The 16,299-nt window shown below is 58.2% G+C and overlaps 1 protein-coding gene across 1 annotated transcript in view; it reads left to right on the top strand.

Moving 5' to 3' along the window:
- Positions 1-16,299, top strand: part of LOC115083435 — a 132,019-nt gene that overhangs the window by 20,693 nt on the left and 95,027 nt on the right. Inside the window, exons 2-4 of the mRNA XM_029587251.1 lie at positions 55-517; positions 1,380-1,478; positions 11,327-11,411. Coding sequence (XP_029443111.1) covers positions 55-517; positions 1,380-1,478; positions 11,327-11,411 — 647 coding nt within the window. The remainder of the gene's footprint in view (positions 1-54; positions 518-1,379; positions 1,479-11,326; positions 11,412-16,299) is intronic.

Genomic DNA, 16,299 nt, shown 5'->3' on the forward strand with positions numbered 1-16,299 from the left:
TCTGTTTAAAGCTCAGTGAATTTGTGACTGTTGACCTCGTTTCGCCTCCCACAGATCCGCCTTCCTTCTGGAGACTCCTTCCGCCAGCGCTTCCCTGCCAGCGCCAGCCTTGGGAAGGTGAAAGAGCACATCTCGGAAATGCACCCGCACCTTCATTCCTTCAGCCTCCTACAGAGCTTTCCGCGGCAGCACTTCAGCCAGGCGCAGCTCGGCGAGAGCCTGCGGTCTCTGGGGCTCACCCCCAGCTCCACGCTCTGTGTCCGGACGCCCGCGGCAGCGCCTCAGGAAGAGGGTGCAGGGCTGCCGCCCCTCAGGCTCCAGGCTCTGCCCGGGGACAGTCCCTCGCGGGGCGAGGGTGAGGTCCTGGGGGGCCATGTTGAGGCTGCTGACCTGGAAGCACTCCTTCGGGAGGGAGAGGGGTTGCCCGCTGTGCTCAGCTCCCCAGCGCGTAGAGTCGCCCCTAGGATCCCTGGGGTACATGGACTTCTGGAAACCACGTCCGGACACCACCACTGGGGTAAGACGACGTCTATTGCGGGAGTCCCCAGGTTCAGTCCTCCAGGGCCCACGGTTGCAGCACTGAATATGCGTGAAGTATATTTGCACGGCGATAACATCTCGCGCATATTCATTGTGGCATTCGTGAAAACCCAGCCGAGTTACAGCCCTCGAGTGCTGAGGCCCGATGTGATAAGGTGTGTCAGGCTGTGGTCACATTGGTGTGCACAGCTTAATCCCATGTCCCTCAAGGCATTAGCTATCACCCCTCAGGGCAGAGAGAGGCGCTGACTGCTGGAGATCTTACTCCTGGTCAGAGGCAGAGTAACGTTCCTGGGGCTGGTGCTCAGCCTGTGGGAGGGACTGAGCCTGGCGTTTGTGGTGTCGGGCTCAGTCTGCATTTATGTGAATAAAACGTGTGTGTTGTGAGCACAACTTATGCTCTTAACTTGTTATGTAAGTGTACCCCATGGCTTGTGCTCATTAAATATGATTTATGTATTCTTTTCTGAAAATCTCAATGTATTTGCGTTCTTTTAGCTTACGTTTTCAGTGCATGAATTTCAATGCACATTTTAAAATCATGTCTTGATTCATTGGGTTCTGAGTTTGGGGGACCCCCTTGTACTGCATTCCTAGGGGAAGGGGGTTAGTACTGTGATGCCACGAGAATGGCAGCTGCTTTGCTGCCTGTTGATCAGCGGGTAGGGGCTGTCCATGTTCTCTCATCCCTTCCAGGAGAGACCGGTTGCCAGGGATGAGGAGGGAGAATCCAGGTGATGGGGTGGATAGCATTGGGGAGGCAGATACCATACCAGCACTGTGGGTCTAGCTGCATTACAGGTTTAGTAGATGTTTATTGCCTTTATTTTCCTGCACAGGTCGTGGGCAGAGGCTGGTGGCAGGCGGTGAGGATGGGGAGGATAATGAACAAGATCCTGGAAATGTTAACCTGCAAGAAGAAGGGCTTCTTTTACCTGGTGAGCTTTCCTCCCTTGTTTTCTTATCGATCCTTCCGCACATCCCAGAGAAGAAGGTTCGGCGTCTTTAGCAGTGTTTCCGCATTCATCGACGAGAGCAGCGACAGCACGACTCAAGGGAAGAATCTTTCTCCGAGGACAAAGCAGGATGTCGGCACTCGCTCACGGGTGACATCATCAGATGGAGCCCGGCGCGGAAAGCTTATGTCAGAGTTTCTGGAGCTTATGTCTTGCCACACTGAGCATGCACAGCATGCCCTAAACCACGCATCCACGGGAGGTCCCTTTTCAGTCTCTCTTTTTATCCCAGGACAAGCAGGATGTCGGAACTCACTCATGGGTGACATCATCAGATGGAGCCCGGCGCGGAAAGCTTATGTCTTGCCACACTGAGCATACACAGCATGCCCTAAACCACGCATCCACGGGAGGTCCCTTTTCAGTCTCTCTTTTTATCCCAGGACAAGCAGGATGTCGGAACTCACTCATGGGTGACATCATCAGATGGAGCCCGGCGCGGAAAGCTTATGTCTTGCCACACTGAGCATGCACAGCATGCCCTAAACCACGCATCCACGGGAGGGCCCTTTTCAGTCTCTCTTTTTATCCCAGGACAAGCAGGATGTCGGCACTCGCTCACGGGTGACATCATCAGATGGAGCCCGGCGCGGAAAGCTTATGTCTTGCCACACTGAGCATGCCCAGCATGCCCTAAACCACGCATCCACGGGAGGTCCCTTTTCAGTCTCTCTCTTTATCCCAGGACAAGCAGGATGCCGGAACTCGCTCATGGGTGACATCATCAGATGGAGCCCGGCGCGGAAAACTTATGTCTTGCCACACTGAGCATGCACAGCATGCCCTAAACCACGCATCCACGGGAGGTCCCTTTTCAGTCTCTCTCTTTATCCCAGGACAAGCAGGATGTCGGAACTCGCTCATGGGTGACATCATCAGATGGAGCCCGGCGCGGAAAGCTTATGTCTTGCCACACTGAGCATGCACAGCATGCCCTAAACCACGCATCCACGGGAGGTCCCTTTTCAGTCTCTCTTTTTATCCCAGGACAAGCAAGATGTCGGCACTCGCTCACGGGTGACATCATCAGATGGAGCCCGGCGCGGAAAGCTTATGTCTTGCCACACTGAGCATGCACAGCATGCCCTAAACCACGCATCCACGGGAGGTCCCTTTTCAGTCTCTCTTTTTATCCCAGGACAAGCAGGATGTCGGCACTCGCTCACGGGTGACATCATCAGATGGAGCCCGGCGCGGAAAGCTTATGTCTTGCCACACTGAGCATGCACAGCATGCCCTAAACCACGCATCCACGGGAGGTCCCTTTTCAGTCTCTCTTTTTATCCCAGGACAAGCAGGATGTCGGAACTCACTCATGGGTGACATCATCAGATGGAGCCCGGCGCAGAAAGCTTATGTCTTGCCACACTGAGCATGCACAGCATGCCCTAAACCACGCATCCACGGGAGGGCCCTTTTCAGTCTCTCTTTTTATCCCAGGACAAGCAGGATGTCGGCACTCGCTCACGGGTGACATCATCAGATGGAGCCCGGCGCGGAAAGCTTATGTCTTGCCACACTGAGCATACACAGCATGCCCTAAACCACGCATCCACGGGAGGTCCCTTTTCAGTCTCTCTTTTTATCCCAGGACAAGCAGGATGCCGGAACTCGCTCATGGGTGACATCATCAGATGGAGCCCGGCGCGGAAAACTTATGTCTTGCCACACTGAGCATGCACAGCATGCCCTAAACCACGCATCCACGGGAGGGCCCTTTTCAGTCTCTCTTTTTCTGCGGAGCTGCAGTATCGCGGTTTGTGAGCTCACTTTTGGCCTTTTAGTATTTTTCTGGAAAACGTTTCACTTTTTTCTCTTAATGCAATTTTTTTCACCTCATTCAACACCAGGTCCCTCTTGGTCCTCTCTTTGGCATTCCTAGTAAGGGGTTTTGATGTTTATTGGTAAGTTTCCTTTTGCAGTCGATTCCTAGCGGCGGCAGTGCTTCAGTGCCTGCCGGCCATCGACGCCTTTTGCCATTGATTTTGTTCTTGCCTCCCGTTTATCTCATGTCATCATGGCCATGTCCGGGTTTAAGCAATGCCCTCTGTGCCTGAGGCCCATGTCCATCACTGATTCCCGTGATGAATATGTCCTCTGCCTGGGGCCATTGCATGACGTCCGGGGTTGCTGCAAATATGCCCAGATGAACCCAAAAGGACACAGTCTTTATCTCGACAAGATGGAGTGTCTCTTCAGGTCGAAGAAGTCCAAGGTATCAGCATCGGCATTAGCGGCATTGGCATCGAAGGATCATGGAGCTGAACCGATAGACACCAAGCCATCAACATTAGTGGGGACCATTGGTGCCGTCCGATGATAGGGGTGCTGGAGACTGACCATCATCGGGCTGCTCCAGGCCGAGGACATGGGGTTCCTTGTCATCGGCCTTGGCACCGGGGAAAGACTGTGTCAAGCATCAATGTTAGCTGAAGAAGCATTGGCACTGGTCTACATCGATGCATGATGCTGGGCATTGGGATGCACCAGCTCATGCTGTGATGCTTCTGATGTAACCCCATGGCGAGGAGTGCAAGACCTTTGTTGGTGCTGGGGTGTGCTACGGTCTCCAACAGTCCAGATGCCAGTCACCCTTCCTCCTCTTGGCTCCGAAGAGGATTAGGTCATCCCTCCTTCCTCCCAGTCGGTGTTGGTGTCAGCAGTGTTTGAGAGAAACTCAAGAGGTGAGTACGGTTGGTAGTCGAGCGGGCGATGCGGGACATCGGTCCCATAGCATCAATGGCACAGGAGTTGGCACCGTCCATCTTGGAGCCACTGTTGGAGAAACTCCATATGCTCATCAGTGCATTACCAACTCCCCTGGCATCTGTCTCTGGGATGGCATTGGTGCCCGTCAGGGCACTGCAGCATCCCCCTGCCGATATGGTAGTCGTGGCTGGTTCCTTGGGGAGGAAGCTCCACCTAGGCTGGCTGAGATGCCAAGGCTTGCAGCTCTCTGTCCAGCTCCACTAGTGCCTGTGCCTCTGGACAAAGGCCAAGCACCCAGGGCTCCATCCCCAGTCGATGTCAATGAGGATGAGGGCCCCTATGACCCCTGGAGGGATGACACCATGAGGTCTTCTAATGATGCCTCTTAGAGTCTCCACTTGGACCCTTGACCTCCAGAGGAGCAAAGAAGATCTCCACCTGAGGACCTAACCTTTGCAAGTTTTGTGCAGTCAATGGCGGAAGTCATCCCTTTTCAGTTGCCGACAGAGGAGGATGCCTGAAATCCTCCAGTTCGTGGAGCCTCCTACGAAGGTTGTGGTGGTGCCTGTATATGATATCCTTAAGGAGTTACTGCTGAGGATATGGGAACTCCCCCTCAGGGTGCCTCCTGTGAATAAGAAAGCTGAAGGGATTTACCTCGTCCAGAAAGCTCTCAGGTTTGATAAGTGACAACTTACATAGAAATGAGATGAAACATAGAAATGACGGCAGAAAAAGACCAATAGGCCCATCTAGTCTGCCCAGCAAGCTCCCACACCTATTTTCCCATACTTATCTGTTTCATCAACCACCAAGTTCAGGGCCCTTGTTGGTAACTGTTTGATTCAAATTTCCTGTCACCCCCTGCCATTGATGCAGAGAGTAATGTTGGAGTTGCATCGAAGGTGAGCATAAGGCTTAATGGTTAAGGGCAGTAACTGCCGCATCAAGCAAGTTACCCCGATGCTTGTTTACCCAGTCTATGCAGATCAATGCCTTGTTGGATGTTGTCTGAATGTAAATCCTGTTTTCCACATTTCCCCCTGCCGTGAAGCAGAGAGCGACTGTTCATGCATTCAAAGTGATGTATCAGGCTTAATTGGTTTAGAGTAGTAACCACCGCAATAAGCAAGCTACCCCCACGCTTATTTGTTTACCCAGATTGTGAAGTTCAGTCCTTGTTGGTTGTCTGAATGCAAATCCTCTTTTCCACATTTTCCCCTGCCGTTGAAGCAGAGAGCAACGCTTCCACCTTCCACCTTCCCCTGCCATTGAAGCAGGGAGCAACGCTTCCAACTTCTCCACCAATTGCTGGTAGTTGAATTGGCTCGCAAGAAAGCTAAGCGGCCTTGGACCCATTCCTCGGCACTCCCAGGCAAGATCACAAAGCAATGGCCCTTCTTGGGAGAAAGCTTTTCAGACAGCCGTGCTCATTGCCAGTACTCGTCGGACATCTGGAAGAAGGTGCATGAGGTGGCCGAGCAGTTTCCTCAGGTCACCCTCATGTTGCTAGTGCACAACAGCCTGGAGTGCGGAAAACACGAGGTCCCAGCAATCTACAGTGTCTTCGAGAAGGCATTGAGGGTCTCTGCAGTGGGAATCAGTTCCCACAGGATGGCATGGCTGTAGGTCTCTGACATCCTACCAGAGATACAGGAAATACTCGCTGACGCACCGTGTACTGGGAGCAGTCTCTTTGGCGATAAGATGAGGGATGAGGTGGTCCAGCTCCGGGGCCACCATGAAACCCTCCAGCAACTCTCTGCCAGCACTCCAGACCCGTCCTCCTCTGCTAGCAGGTCAGCGAGATCGGGGCAGAAGTAGACTTTCATTGACCAGAGAAAGTACTATCCTCTGCCCCCTTGCTCCTGTCAGAAGCATCAGGGCTGCTGCAGCTGTCCCAGGCAGCAGAGAGCTCCCATGGCCCAGAGATGGGGTTTTGACTGGGTTGTAAGGAGTGTAGTTGCCAGTACCCGGTGCGATGGATCCGCTGGTCGGGGGCATGCTAAGAGTTCTTTGCCATCGCTGGCCCGGTATAACCTCAGACCAGTGGATTCTTTCCATCGTCCATCAAAGGTACTGATTGAACCTATTGGGTGCCCCGCCAAATAGCCTTCCAAGCTCGTTTTGGGGGCCGGTAAGAAATTAGTAGAACTAGGAGTCATGAAATGAAACTCCAGGGAGGAAGACTCAGAACCAATGTCAGGAAGTATTTCTTCACGGAGAGGGTGGTGGATGCCTTGAATGCCCTTCCGGAGGAGGTGGTGAAATTGAAAACACTGAAGGAACTCAAAGGGGCATGGGATAAACACTTTGGGTCCCTAAAGGTTAGAAGATGGAAGTAAAGGAAAGAGTGCATGGGGGTAACTGGGGGTAACTTGCTGATGTAGGGGTTACTACCCTTAACCAATAAGCCTTGATACTGTTAATGCAACTGCATCATTGCTCTCTGCTTCAATGGCAGTGAGAAAAGGGGAATGGGATTCAGACGGCAACCAACCAACCAATATTACGGTTTGGGGAACAACTAAACATGGGGGTAACTTGCTGTTCCCTGTACGTACCTGGATCAGTCCAGACAGTGGGTTATGTCCCCAATCCAGCAGATGGAGTCAGCACAAGCTTTGAGGGGGCGTCACCATAAATACTACTACCCCCTCTGCAGGAGTTCAGTATCTTCTGACTCCAGCAGATGCGAGTAGGGGAATCAGGCTTCCCCTCCTTTTCCTTCACTTTCTTGCTTGATTATGGCTTGTTGTTGTCTTTTTCTGTGGATCAAGTTTGTATTAAGTTTAAAAAAAAAAAAAAAAAAAAAAAAAAAAAAAGGCAGAGTTCTTTCAACTTCTGGGGAGTGGCTTCTCTTCCTTGTCTCTTCTCTGCGGCCTTGCTGTTTATTTCTCGTTGCAGCCAGGGGTAAGTTTGTTTTTCCTTTGTAGTTTTTTCCTTCACAGCTCAGCCCCCGGTGCCTGTGAAAGCCGGTGGAGCCGGCCTCTTCGCTCTTTACTCCCTCACCCGCGGCCATTTTACAGCTCCTCATGGGCTGCTGAGCCATTTAGGGAAAGATGTCCGGGGCGGGTCGTGTGGCCGGGAAGGCCCCCCCGCGGCACCCTTCTCTATTTTCGGACAGCGGGCAATGCGGGCCGACCGGGCCCCCCCGCAGCGGCGCTTTTGTGCGCGTGGCCCCCCCCGTGGCTTTTTCTTTTCTCCTACAGCGATCCCGATGCCGCGGCCGTCCCGCTGTGCGGCCTGCGGAGACCCGGGGTCCCGGATTTCCCGGGAGGGCATCTGTGCACGATGCCTTCCCGGGGGGGAAGGTACCTCACAGTCCCTGACTGATTTCACTTTTTTGCCCGGGCGGCGCAGGCCGGCCACTCCGCCATTTTTGGCGGGAACGGCGGCCATTTTACATTCTGAGCGCCCTGAGGCGCAGGCCACGAGGGGGAACGGATCCCTGGAGGCCACGAGGGAGAACGGATCCCTGGAGGACTCTACCAGCGGGGGTGTTCCCCCGATTTTGGTGCAGGAACCAAGCACCCAGAGCCAGGGAGCAGGAACCACGCCGCCCCCGAAGCGCACCCGAGCAGGCCGGGGTTCTCTCCGGAGTTTATCCTGCTCATGTATACCGCTTATCTGCAGGGGCTGGAAGCACCTGTGGGACCCCCCCTCCTAAGATCCCTCGGATGTCGCCCTCAACGCCAGCCCCCCCCGACCCTCCGGGAGTGGGGGCCTCCCGCCTTCCTACCCGGGTCCGATCCACGCCCACGGCAGTGGGGATGGTGCCAGACCCAGCGGGACATGGACTTGACCTCCCGGACGGGGGACAAGGGGACGGCACGCAGGAGGGGGATGGTCCGCGTACCCTACGCCTCTTCCAGAGGGAAGAGCTGGATGACCTCATCCCGCAGATCATCCAAGAATTAGATTTGGACCCGCCTGCCCCAGTAGCTCCCGCTGTCGTCACTTCTTCAAGGAAGGGAGATCCTGTCCTGGCGGCACTCCGGCCGAGGGCTCGGGCTTTTCCCATTCATGACTCGTTTTTACAACTTCTCACCAGGGAATGGGACACCCCGGAGGCCTCCCTGAAGAGCAGCCGGGCTATGGAAAAGCTGTACCCGCTCACCGAAGATTTTCTGGACCTCATCAAGGTCCCAAAGGTGGACTCGGCAGTGCGGCGGTCAAGAAGAGGATGACTATCCCAGTGACGGGAGGTGCGGCGTTGCGGGACACACAGGATCGTAAGTTGGAAGTTTTCCTTAAGCGGTTTTTCAAGGTCTCCGCTCTGGGTATGCGGGCGGTGATGTGCAGTTCGCTTGCCCAGCGGGCTAGTCTCCTTTGGGTGCAACAACTCCTCACGTCTCAGAACCTGCCGTCCGATGAGGCTGCCCAGGCAGATCGGCTAGAAGCCGCAGTGGCGTATGGGGCGGACGCCTCTTACGACCTTTTTCGGGTCCTCGCAAGGTCCATGGTTTCGGTAGTGGCAGCACGACGACTACTGTGGCTACGCAATTGGGCGGCTGATACGTCCTCTAAGTCGAGTCTGGGCTCTCTTCCCTTCAGGGGCAAGTTCCTCTTCGGGGAGGATTTGGACCGGATCATCAAGTCCCTGGGGGAGAACGCTGTTCATCGGCTGCCGGAGGATAGTTTTCGACCATCCAGAGCATTTTTCTTCTTCTCGGACCAGAGCCAGAGCGCAACGGCGCTACAGGGGATACAGACAGGCGGGCTCCCGGTCATCCGCCCCCAGGTCTCAGCCCTGGTTGCGCTCCTTTCGCGGGCGTCGGCCCGCACGCACTACTCCCGGAACCGGGAACCCCTATACCAAGTCTTCACAATGATGCCAGTCTCGCCCACTCCCCTGTCCCCAGGATTGGGGACCGACTAACGTATTTCTACGCGGAGTGGGCACGGATCACCTCAGACCAGTGGGTCCTGGATACCATAAAACACGGCTACGCATTGGAATTTGTCCGCCCCCCCGCAGGGAAGGTTCATCTTTTCCCCCTGTGGCTCGGACCTCAAGAGAGGAGCGGTGCAGCTGACTCTGGACAGACTCCGGGAGATAGGCGCTATTGCGCCCGTGCCCTTCGGAGAGGTGGGCTCGGGCCACTATTCCATCTATTTCGTCGTACCAAAGAAGGACGGTTCCTTCCGGCCTATCCTAGACCTCAAGGAAGTCAACAAATCCCTTCGAGTCGTTCGGTTCCGCATGGAAACGCTCCGGTCAGTGATTGCGGTGGTGCATCGGGGGGAGTTCCTCGCCTCCCTGGACTTAACGGAGGCCTACCTGCACATTCCCATCCGCCCGGACCACCACCGTTTCCTTCGTTTCAAAATTCTGGACCAGCATTTTCAGTTCACGGCTCTCCCGTTCGGATTGGCAACGGCGCCGCGCACCTTCACCAAGATCATGGTAGTCGTGGCGGCAGCTCTCCTGAAGGAGGGCATCCTGGTTCATCCTTATCTGGACAATTGGCTCCTCCGGGCGAAGTCATTCGATCATGGACGCTCAGCGGTGACTCGAGTAGTACGGTTTCTACATTCTCTGGGATGGGTAGTGAACTTCTCCAAGAGCTCCTTCATGCCCTCGCAACGCTTGGGGTTTTTTTGGGGGCGACCTTCGACACCCTACTGGGCAAAGTTTTTCTGCGCCAGGACAAAGCTCAATCCTTGCGGGATCACACACGACGGTTCTCTGTGTTACCAGAGCCCACCTCCTGGGACTACCTGCAACTCCTGGGAGTGATGGGGTCCACCATCGACCTTGTACCTTGGGCTTTCGCGCACCTCAGGATCTTACAGTGGGCGCTCCTCTCCGTTGGAAACCAGTATCGCAGGACTACCAGATGATTCTCCCGCTCCCGCAGAATGCCAGGGACAGTCTGGGCTGGTGGTTGGATCCGCCGAACCTGGCCCGTGGCGTGTCCCTCGATCTGCCAAATTGGGTGGTGGTGACCACCGATGCCAGTCTAGCAGGCTGGGGTGCAGTCTGCGATCGAAGCGCCACGCAGGGGACGTGGTCCACGGTGGAGGCGAAGTGGTCAATCAACCGTCTGAACACCCGAGCGGTCCGGCTAGCTCTGCGACATTTCCTCCCGCTTCTTCGGAACCGGGAAGTCAGAATCCTATCGGACAACGCTACCACCGTGGCCTACATCAACCGACAAGGAGGCACGCGCAGCCCGCAGGTCGCGCTCGAGGCGGCGCTGCTGATGCAATGGGCGGAGCGTCATCTCGTCCGGCTAGCGGGCTCGCACATCGCCGGTGTGGACAACGTGCAGGCGGACTTCCTCAGTCGTCAACTGCTGGACCCCGGAGAGTGGTCTCTCTCCGACAAAGCGATGCAACTTCTCGTCCATTGGTGGGGGGCCCCCCACTTGGATCTGATGGCGTCCGCTCTCAACGCCAAGGCTCCACGCTTCTTCAGTCGCCGGAGACAGCGTGGCGCAGAGGGAGTGGATGCCCTGGTCCTCCCGTGGCCGCCACATCTTCACCCCCACCCCCACCCCCCCGCGGGAGAGCCGGCACTCCGCGTTGGACGCCCGCTCTCCCGACGCGCGCCCTGGCACATTTGGAGACAGCCCTAAGCTGGGGCGCTCATCTGTGTGGCTAATTGCTTACCTGTAGTAGGTGTCCTCTTCTGACTCAGCCCAGACGCCTCTCCGTGGAAGTTCATTCTCCCTCTCTAATCATCTTTAGCAGAGTCTGGTTAGTGTGCAAGAAAACCAGCACATGTTTTATCAGATTCCCCCAGCCCCCTCGCAGGTCGTCGTACGCTTACAGGGGGGTGAAAAGAGCACGGGCAGGGGAAGGGAATATGTGGGCATTTGGGATGTCTGAGTACTAACAGCAGTTGTGTGTCTGCAGATGTGGGGAGAGTTTTGGGGTCTGGAGACGACATCTGTGAATGGGTAGAGTTAGGTGGCTGAAGGGGTCTATCTGGTTGTGGGCAGAGCCCAAGGGGATTGCGGGCGGTGTCTGTGCACCGGTGGGTTTTGGGGATGAAGGCAGTGTCTCTGTTTGTACGGTTTGTGATTAATGTAAAAAACTGTGCATGTTTACAGTCTTTGACCGAGCTCCTGTTCCACCTTGGAATAGAATCGAGCATCCTGTGGATCATCTCTGGCCAGCAGCAGGAAACAGGCTCAGGTGAGGGACAGACAGTTTGCCCAGGAAAGGACTGAGGCTAGGGAGGATGGTGTTTTGGGCAGCATCTGGGGGAGCAGTGAGAGTAGGTGTGGAGACTGATGAAGAGAAGTGGTGGATGGGTGTCAGGGAGGTGCTGGCTGTACCTGGGGGAGCGGTGAGAGTGGGTGTCAGGGAGGTGCTGGCCGTACCTGGGGGAGCGGTGAGAGTGGGTGTGTGGGAGGTGCTGGCTGTACCTGGGGGAGCGGTGAGAGTGGGTGTGTGGGAGGTGCTGGCTGTACCTGGGGGAGCAGTGAGAGTGGGTGTGTGGGAGGTGCTGGCTTGTACCTGGGGGAGCGGTGAGAGTGGGTGTGTGGGAGGTGCTGGCTGTACCTGGGGGAGCGGTGAGAGTGGGTGTGTGGGAGGTGCTGGCTGTACCTGGGGGAGAGGTGAGAGTGGGTGTGTGGGAGGTGCTGGCTGTACCTGGGGGAGCGGTGAGAGTGGGTGTGTGGGAGGTGCTGGCTGTACCTGGGGGAGCGGTGAGAGTGGGTGTGTGGGAGGTGCTGGCTGTACCTGGGGGAGCGGTGAGAGTGGGTGTGTGGGAGGTGCTGGCTGTACCTGGGGGGAGCGGTGAGAGTGGGTGTGTGGGAGGTGCTGGCTGTACCTGGTGAGCGGTGAGAGTGGGTGTGTGGGAGGTGCTGGCTGTACCTGGGGGAGCGGTGAGAGTGGGTGTGTGGGAGGTGCTGGCTGTACCTGGGGGAGCAGTGAGAGTGGGTGTCAGGGAGGTGCTGGCTGTACCTGGTGAGCGGTGAGAGTGGGTGTGTGGGAGGTGCTGGCTGTACCTGGGGGAGCAGTGAGAGTGGGTGTGTGGGAGGTGCTGGCTGTACCTGGGGGAGCGGTGAGAGTGGGTGTGTGGGAGGTGCTGGCTGTACCTGGGGGAGCAGTGAGAGTGGGTGTCAGGGAGGTGCTGGCTGTACCTGGTGAGCGGTGAGAGTGGGTGTGTGGGAGATGCTGGCTGTACCTGGGGGAGCAGTGAGAGTGGGTGTGTGGGAGGTGCTGGCTGTACCTGGGGGAGCGGTGAGAGTGGGTGTGTGGGAGGTGCTGGCTGTACCTGTTGAGCAGTGAGAGTGGGTGTGTGGGAGGTGCTGGCTGTACCTGTTGAGCAGTGAGAGTGGGTGTGTGGGAGGTGCTGGCTGTACCTGGGGGAGCAGTGAGAGTGGGTGTGTGGGAGGTGCTGGCTGTACCTGGGGGAGCAGTGAGAGTGGGTGTGTGGGAGGTGCTGGCTGTACCTGTTGAGCAGTGAGAGTGGGTGTGTGGGAGGTGCTGGCTGTACCTGGGGGAGCAGTGAGAGTGGGTGTGTGGGAGGTGCTGGCTGTACCTGTTGAGCAGTGAGAGTGGGTGTGTGGGAGGTGCTGGCTGTACCTGGGGGAGCGGTGAGAGTGGGTGTGTGGGAGGTGCTGGCTGTACCTGGGGGAGCAGTGAGAGTGGGTGTGTGGGAGGTGCTGGCTGTACCTGGGGGAGCAGTGAGAGTGGGTGTGTGGGAGGTGCTGGCTGTACCTGGGGGAGAGGTGAGAGTGGGTGTGTGGGAGGTGCTGGCTGTACCTGGGGGAGCAGTGAGAGTGGGTGTGTGGGAGGTGCTGGCTGTACCTGGGGGAGCGGTGAGAGTGGGTGTGTGGGAGGTGCTGGCTGTACCTGGGGGAGCGGTGAGAGTGGGTGTGTGGGAGGTGCTGGCTGTACCTGGGGGAGCGGTGAGAGTGGGTGTGTGGGAGGTGCTGGCTGTACCTGGTGAGCGGTGAGAGTGGGTGTGTGGGAGGTGCTGGCTGTACCTGGGGGAGCGGTGAGAGTGGGTGTGTGGGAGGTGCTGGCTGTACCTGGGGGAGCAGTGAGAGTGGGTGTGTGGGAGGTGCTGGCTGTACCTGGGGGAGCAGTGAGAGTGGGTGTCAGGGAGGTGCTGGCTCTACCTGGTGAGCGGTGAGAGTGGGTGTGTGGGAGATGCTGGCTGTACCTGGGGGAGCAGTGAGAGTGGGTGTGTGGGAGGTGCTGGCTGTACCTGGGGGAGCGGTGAGAGTGGGTGTGTGGGAGGTGCTGGCTGTACCTGGGGGAGCAGTGAGAGTGGGTGTCAGGGAGGTGCTGGCTGTACCTGGTGAGCGGTGAGAGTGGGTGTGTGGGAGATGCTGGCTGTACCTGGGGGAGCAGTGAGAGTGGGTGTGTGGGAGGTGCTGGCTGTACCTGGGGGAGCGGTGAGAGTGGGTGTGTGGGAGGTGCTGGCTGTACCTGTTGAGCAGTGAGAGTGGGTGTGTGGGAGGTGCTGGCTGTACCTGTTGAGCAGTGAGAGTGGGTGTGTGGGAGGTGCTGGCTGTACCTGGGGGAGCGGTGAGAGTGGGTGTGTGGGAGGTGCTGGCTGTACCTGGGGGAGCAGTGAGAGTGGGTGTGTGGGAGGTGCTGGCTGTACCTGTTGAGCAGTGAGAGTGGGTGTGTGGGAGGTGCTGGCTGTACCTGGGGGAGCAGTGAGAGTGGGTGTGTGGGAGGTGCTGGCTGTACCTGTTGAGCAGTGAGAGTGGGTGTGTGGGAGGTGCTGGCTGTACCTGGGGGAGCAGTGAGAGTGGGTGTGTGGGAGGTGCTGGCTGTACCTGGGGGAGCAGTGAGAGTGGGTGTGTGGGAGGTGCTGGCTGTACCTGGGGGAGCAGTGAGAGTGGGTGTGTGGGAGGTGCTGGCTGTACCTGGGGGAGAGGTGAGAGTGGGTGGTGTGGGAGGTGCTGGCTGTACCTGGGGGAGCAGTGAGAGTGGGTGTGTGGGAGGTGCTGGCTGTACCTGGGGGAGCGGTGAGAGTGGGTGTGTGGGAGGTGCTGGCTGTACCTGGGGGAGCGGTGAGAGTGGGTGTGTGGGAGGTGCTGGCTGTACCTGGGGGAGCAGTGAGAGTGGGTGTGTGGGAGGTTCTGGCTGTACCTGGGGGAGCGGTGAGAGTGGGTGTGTGGGAGGTGCTGGCTGTACCTGGGGGAGCGGTGAGAGTGGGTGTGTGGGAGGTGCTGGCTGTACCTGGGGGAGCAGTGAGAGTGGGTGTGTGGGAGGTTCTGGCTGTACCTGGGGGAGCGGTGAGAGTGGGTGTGTGGGAGGTGCTGGCTGTACCTGGGGGAGCGGTGAGAGTGGGTGTGTGGGAGGTGCTGGCTGTACCTGGGGGAGCAGTGAGAGTGGGTGTGTGGGAGGTGCTGGCTGTACCTGGGGGAGCGGTGAGAGTGGGTGTGTGGGAGGTGCTGGCTGTACCTGGGGGAGCGGTGAGAGTGGGTGTGTGGGAGGTTCTGGCTGTACCTGGGGGAGCGGTGAGAGTGGGTGTGTGGGAGGTGCTGGCTGTACCTGGGGGAGCGGTGAGAGTGGGTGTGTGGGAGGTGCTGGCTGTACCTGGGGGAGCAGTGAGAGTGGGTGTGTGGGAGGTGCTGGCTGTACCTGGGGGAGCAGTGAGAGTGGGTGTGTGGGAGGTGCTGGCTGTACCTGGGGGAGCAGTGAGAGTGGGTGTGTGGGAGGTGCTGGCTGTACCTGGGGGAGAGGTGAGAGTGGGTGTGTGGGAGGTGCTGGCTGTACCTGGGGGAGCGGTGAGAGTGGGTGTGTGGGAGGTGCTGGCCGTACCTGGGGGAGAGGTGAGAGTGGGTGTGTGGGAGGTGCTGGCCGTACCTGGGGGAGCAGTGAGAGTGGGTGTGTGGGAGGTGCTGGCTGTACCTGGGGGAGCAGTGAGAGTGGGTGTGTGGGAGGTGCTGGCTGTACCTGGGGGAGCAGTGAGAGTGGGTGTGTGGGAGGTTCTGGCTGTACCTGGGGGAGCGGTGAGAGTGGGTGTGTGGGAGGTGCTGGCTGTACCTGGGGGAGCGGTGAGAGTGGGTGTGTGGGAGGTGCTGGCTGTACCTGGGGGAGCGGTGAGAGTGGGTGTGTGGGAGGTGCTGGCTGTACCTGGGGGAGCGGTGAGAGTGGGTGTGTGGGAGGTGCTGGCTGTACCTGGGGGAGCGGTGAGAGTGGGTGTGTGGGAGGTGCTGGCTGTACCTGGGGGAGCGGTGAGAGTGGGTGTGTGGGAGGTGCTGGCCGTACCTGGGGGAGCGGTGAGAGTGGGTGTGTGGGAGGTGCTGGCTGTACCTGGGGGAGCGGTGAGAGTGGGTGTGTGGGAGGTGCTGGCCGTACCTGGGGGAGCGGTGAGAGTGGGTGTGTGGGAGGTGCTGGCCGTACCTGGGGGAGCGGTGAGAGTGGGTGTGTGGGAGGTGCTGGCCGTACCTGGGGGAGCGGTGAGAGTGGGTGTGTGGGAGGTGCTGGCTGTACCTGGGGGAGCGGTGAGAGTGGGTGTGTGGGAGGTGCTGGCTGTACCTGGGGGAGAGGTGAGAGTGGGTGTGTGGGAGGTGCTGGCTGTACCTGGGGGAGCAGTGAGAGTGGGTGTGTGGGAGGTGCTGGCTGTACCTGGGGGAGCGGTGAGAGTGGGTGTGTGGGAGGTGCTGGCTGTACCTGGGGGAGCGGTGAGAGTGGGTGTGTGGGAGGTGCTGGCTGTACCTGGGGGAGCAGTGAGAGTGGGTGTGTGGGGAGGTGCTGGCTGTACCTGGGGGAACGGTGAGAGTGGGTGTGTGGGAGGTGCTGGCTGTACCTGGGGGAGCGGTGAGAGTGGGTGTCAGGGAGGTGCTGGCTGTACCTGGGGGAGAGGTGAGAGTGGGTGTGTGGGAGGTGCTGGCTGTACCTGGGGGAGCGGTGAGAGTGGGTGTCAGGGAGGTGCTGGCTGTACCTGGGGGAGAGGTGAGAGTGGGTGTGTGGGAGGTGCTGGCTGTACCTGGGGGAGCGGTGAGAGTGGGTGTGTGGGAGGTGCTGGCTGTACCTGGGGGAGCGGTGAGAGTGGGTGTCAGGGAGGTGCTGGCTGTACCTGGGGGAGCGGTGAGAGTGGGTGTGTGGG

Source organism: Rhinatrema bivittatum, chromosome 2 (genome assembly GCF_901001135.1).
Source record: "Rhinatrema bivittatum chromosome 2, aRhiBiv1.1, whole genome shotgun sequence".
In the NCBI taxonomy this organism is placed as follows: Eukaryota; Metazoa; Chordata; class Amphibia; order Gymnophiona; family Rhinatrematidae; genus Rhinatrema; species Rhinatrema bivittatum.